The 5544-nt window shown below is 49.6% G+C and overlaps 1 protein-coding gene across 1 annotated transcript; it reads left to right on the forward strand.

The window, feature by feature from the left end:
• Positions 1-1128: 1128 nt before the first annotated feature.
• Positions 1129-2948, forward strand: nkx6.1 (NK6 homeobox 1). Its single transcript, XM_008297648.1, has 3 exons — positions 1129-1699; positions 1787-1959; positions 2706-2948. The coding sequence occupies exons 1-3, from the start codon at positions 1129-1131 to the stop codon at positions 2946-2948; spliced, it is 987 nt and encodes a 328-aa protein (XP_008295870.1).
• The last annotated feature ends 2596 nt before the right edge of the window (positions 2949-5544 follow it).

The following is a 5544-nucleotide window of genomic DNA, read 5'->3' on the forward strand; positions in this document are numbered from 1 at the left end:
TAATCTCCTGCAGCCTGTTGGGTGTCCAACATGGGGGTCGGGGCCCTGCAACAGGCCGCCAGCGGACCAGACTGCTCAGTGTAAATGCAGTGATTTAAACGTGGTGCTCACACACGGAAACAGGGTTTGATTTGATTTTAACGTCAGTGTTTAGTTTCTACAGAAATGTTGATCTGAAGAATAAAGCAGGAAAAATCAGGTAGAAAACATTCAGGCTGCTGAGCTCCACGTTTTAATTTATCACCAAGAATAAAGTAAAAGACAGATCGAGGTGCAGCCCGTCCTGGTCAGCGTTCAGGAGGAATATAAACATGTGGAGTCCGGACAAGAGCATCAATCAGTGTTTCAGCAGCAAATGAAGGAAGTTAATTATTGTTTAAGTTTAAATCATTTCAGCTTTTCTTATAAATCAGATCCTGTTTGTGCTCAAATCAAACCTGAGTTCAGATGAATTCAGATTAAATCAACCTGCTGGAAGTGTTTTTAAGAACTTGCTGATCTTCAGCTGAAACCCTGAACAGAACAGAACGGTCCAGTTCTGAAGGTTTCATTCAGCCACTGACGGAGGATGTTCTGGGTTTACCTGGAGCTCACTGATCATTAACTGGTAATTATTAACCAGCTGGACCCGGCTGTTCCCCTCACCAGGACTCTGACCGGTTCCGGTGTTCCGACGGTGACCTCTGACCTCCACTGGATCAGAACATCATCACTGGAAATATCTCTTTTAATTCTCTAATGGTTCTTTGGATGTCAGTCAGAGCTGTGGCCCGGTCCGGCTCCCAGACTCGGTCCTGACTCGGTTCGCCTGCCTGGTTCGGTCCCGACTCGGTCCGGCTCCACTTTATTTCTCCTCAACTTTCCAACTCCGCAGCGTCGCTCTCTGACTCGCAGCCAATCAGGAGCCGCCGCTGCTGCCGGAGCGCCTACGTCACGGCCGGGTCACCCAATCCGGAGCGGCCCCGGCCCCCCTCCCCCCCGCGCGGCTCCAAACTTTGGACCTGACGTTCCGCCGGTCAGCTGTTAGAAGCTCCGCGGCGCCGCCCGGGACCGAACCTCCCGGTGACCGTCAGCGGACCATGGCGTCCGGAGAGCCGCAGTGAGACTCCCGCAGGGCCGACCGAGGTGATGCTAGCGGCGGGTCCGATGGACGGGTCCCGACAGAGCGCCTTCCTCCTCAGCACCCCCCCGCTGGCCGCCCTGCACAGCATGACCGAGATGAAGACGCCGCTGTACCCGGCCTACCCGCTGCCCTCCGGCGGGCCCACCTGCTCCACGTCGCCGGCCACCACGTCGCCCAACCCGGGCGGCATGGCGGGCTCGTCCCCGGGCATCAAGAGCTCGTCGGGGCTGTCTTCGGGGCTCGGCTCCCCGCAGCAGTGCTCGTCGGCCACCCCGCACGGGATTAACGACATCCTGAACCGGCCGTCGGCGTCCGCGGCCGGGACCCCCGCCGCCGCCGCCGCCGTGGCCGCCGCCGCCGCCTCGTCGTCGGCGGGCATCCTGAGCGGGCTGCCCCGCTTCAGCAGCCTGAGCCCGCCGCCGCCCCCCGGACTCTACTTCAGCCCGGGCGCCGCGGCGGTGGCGGTGGCCCGGTACCCGAAGCCGCTGGCCGAGCTGCCGGGCCGGACGCCGATCTTCTGGCCCGGAGTGATGCAGAGTCCGCACTGGAGGGACGCCCGGTTCGCCTGCTCGCCCCGTAAGTCCGGTCCGCTGGAGGGAGGGACGAGGCGGAACCGAGGCCCGGAGCTCGGAGCTGATGATGTGTTTGTGCTTCTGCTTTCAGACCAGGGTTCGGTGCTGCTGGACAAGGACGGGAAGAGGAAGCACACCAGGCCCACGTTCTCCGGGCAGCAGATCTTTGCGCTGGAAAAGACTTTCGAACAAACCAAGTACCTGGCGGGACCGGAGCGGGCCCGGCTGGCCTACAGCCTGGGCATGACGGAGAGCCAGGTGAAGGTAGGACACGGAACCACACACGGAACCACACACGGAACCACACACGGAACCAGTCGCTGCAGCTCAACGAGGAACATCAGGAAAATAATAAATGTATAAATTAATAAAAACTAATTTAATTTAAGCTCATTAATCAGAAGAACAAAAACAATAATTTATTTTAATTGACAGTAAAACGTTCCTTCATTGAACTCTACAGACATTTTATTTAAATGTATTTTCTGTGGTTTAATTCACCATCAGCTGCTTTCAGTTGATCCAAGCTGAGGTTCGGGTCCCGCTCAGGGCCCAGAACACAGTAAAATACTCGAATTACTCTGATTTAAATTTAAAGTATTAAATTGATTTAACTTGAGGCTCCGGTTTGAACAAACCGGATAAATAATCCAGTAAATAAAATATAAACCAGTTAAATTAAAATCCTTGTTTTCAGTAATTAATAAAGTTTTATTTGTTTGTTTTATAGTAAATAATTAAATGTGTTAAATTACAGATGTGACCTCAGATAAATAAACAAAGTTAATATTTAGTGTTTCACTTTCTGCTCCACAAACGTTTAATAAATGTTTAACTAATGTTTGATAAATGTTTGGGTCAGACGGAAAGTCCGCTTGACTCGGATTCAGAGGAGTTCTGATCCAGTTCTAGCTACTGATGTTACTGATCCAGTACTTTAGAATGCTTGAAGCTGTGTTCCGACCCGGTTCTGCTTCGTGCCTAATCCACTCTGTGTCTCGGCGGCGCAGGTTTGGTTCCAGAACCGGAGGACCAAGTGGCGGAAGAAGCACGCGGCGGAGATGGCCTCGGCCAAGAAGAAGCAGGACTCGGAGACGGAGCGGCTCAAAGGCACGTCGGACAACGAGGACGAGGACGACGACTACAACAAGCCGCTGGACCCGAACTCTGACGACGAGAAGATCACGCAGCTGCTCAAGAAACACAAACCGGGACCGGCGCTGCTGCTGCACTCGGAGACCGACAGCTCCTAACGGGACCCGCGGACCGGCACCGGACCGACACCGGAGCAGCGGCCGCCGCGGCGGCTCCGCGCGCCTTTGCGCGCCGCCGGACAGAACCGGGACGCTGCTGACTGTAAATAGAACCGTGAGTTGTTCGAATAGAAATTATCTGCTGTGAATAATTTATGTGTAAAAAAAACAACAAAACAAACGTTTTTGTACAGATTCACTCAGTTTATCTGGACGGAGGCCGCAGCGGACCGTGAACGCAGCACACACACGCACACACACACACACACACACACACACACACACACACACACACCTTTTTATTTATATGTTTAAGTTGTGAGTTGCGCCTGCGCACTGTGTATCTGCAGGTCCATGTAATGCACTTTTATTTAATAAAAACTCGAATGTTTCTTGTTTCCTCGGAGAAGCTTCAGGCCTCCTCTGAGCCTCTCAGCGGTCTGGACACGAGTTCCGATCCTCCAGCACTCTGACGTGACTTTTTTTTTTTTTGCATCAAAACTTTAAACGAAGATTTTTTTATTTTTTTTTGGACTCTTTCCGTCAGATTTGTGGATTTTCTCTCTTTCTTCCGGGAGTCTGTGCAGCTGCTGGTTTCCTTCATCATCTGAGGACGTTTCAATGTATTTATGAGGAGAAACAGGAAATAACGCGCCGCTGGGTTTGGATTTCTCTCTGATGCTTCAGCTCCTCCAGAACCTGCTCCAGAACCTGCTCCACGTCTTATTTAATCCTTTGTGTTCTGTACATCGCCACAGTGTGAAAACAGCAACACGAATCCTTTAAATCTACTTTTGATTTGATCCTGAACTCCGCCTGCGGCTCTGTGACGGGATCAGTCTGGACTTCAACATGTGGTGAAATGAAAACGTGTTTTAATATCTGCAGCTTTCAGACAGAACCACCAGCTTAATTTAAAGATAATTTATAATTCTGATAATTAATGCTTCCACTGTTCCCTCTGATTTTAATGTTATCATTAAATATCATGTTCTGCAGAAAAGTCTGATTTATTTGATGTGAAGGAGCAGAAATACTGAAGAATCCGTTTTATTAGAAACAGCAAGAAAAAAGAAGGAAACGAGCAGAAATACAGAAATAATAAATAGAATAAAGATAAAATGATGAACGTCACCTTAAAACAGAGAAACGCGCTCAAAGCTTCTGCTGCGAGAAATAATTCATGTTTTTACTGTTTTACTGTCGGTTTGGTTTTATTATTATTATTATTATTATTATTATTATTATTTAAATTGGATTTCGTTTCTAAACGTGATTCTAGCAGCAGGTCGTTCTGATCAAATGGTTCTGACCCAGAACGGTTATTCTGGTCAGAGTTTAATTCAACCTGAGCAGCTTCTGTCTGCTGTTCCTTCACTCCTCATCGCTGGGACCAGATGAACTCTGTCCGAACCTGCTCCGAACCTCCCGAGCTGGACTCGTGTTTTCCCGTCAGCCCGGGCTGGATTGTACCGCCGTCCGGACCTCAGAGGCTCCTGGAGCTTCTTCGGTTTCGCTTCATGTGATTTTATTTAAATCTGCTCCAGAATCAGTTTCTTCAGATGTCTGTTGAGAACAGCTCGGTTCCGACGGATCCAGAAACCGGCTGGATGTTTAAAAAGTCACTGGTTTATTTTATTGTGGTCAGAAAACAGAGAAAACGATCTGATTGGTTGTGATTGAGTCCGAGCAGCTGAGAGAAGCTGCTGTAATGATGAAGGTGCTTAATGAGATGAAGAACGTGATGAGGAGCTGCTCCACTCATGACACCAACACAGCCGCATGTTCCGGTCCACTTTGTGTTTCTGCTCAACTGAATGAAGTTAATGTGAATAATATGTGACCGTGAGCAGGAAGCAGCGTGTTGGTTCGTTCTGGTGCCGGTCGGATGGAGCTCCACAGGAACCAGATGAACGTCTTTATGTTGAACAAGTTGTTTTATTCTCTAAAATATCAGAAAACATTTCTAATAATTCCGTTTATGATGGAAGCAGCAGGACTCACTGTCTGGATGTTCAGATGAGGAGCTGGTACCAGAACACAGCTGGATGCTCGCTCATTATTTACAGGTTATTTATTTGTTGTTAATTTATTAAAATTGCTTCTGATTGATTTTGTGTCACGAGCTGATCCTCCAGCTGCAGCGAGCCGCGCGCGCTCTGCAAAAATAATCAAAGTTGTGATCCGCGCGCGGCGGCGGCGGCTCCAGCCCGCGGCCCCGGAGGAGCTCCACGGGCCGTGACCGGACCGGATCCACACGATGAGCAGCTCTGTGCTGCGGGATGCCGAGCCGCCGGAGGGAAGCCGCGTGATCAGAAAACTCATCTGCGCGCGTTCGTCAGCCTCCAGCTTCCTCTGGTGTTCTGGTGTTCTGGTTCCTGTCGGTCCATCAAGACCCGGAGACACTCGGCAGCATTTTGTCTGATTATTCCAGATTTGTGGTAATAAAAGCAGCTGCTGGAACCAGTGAAGCAGGACGATGATCTGGATCCACAGGCCAGGACAGCCAATAATAATAACAATAATAATGACAATAATAATAATAATGATGATGATGATAATAATAATAATAACAAAAACAAAAACAAAATAATAA

The sequence above is a fragment of the Stegastes partitus genome, unplaced genomic scaffold (assembly GCF_000690725.1).
Source record: "Stegastes partitus isolate 25-593 unplaced genomic scaffold, Stegastes_partitus-1.0.2 Scaffold1232, whole genome shotgun sequence".
NCBI lineage: Eukaryota > Metazoa > Chordata > Actinopteri > Pomacentridae > Stegastes > Stegastes partitus.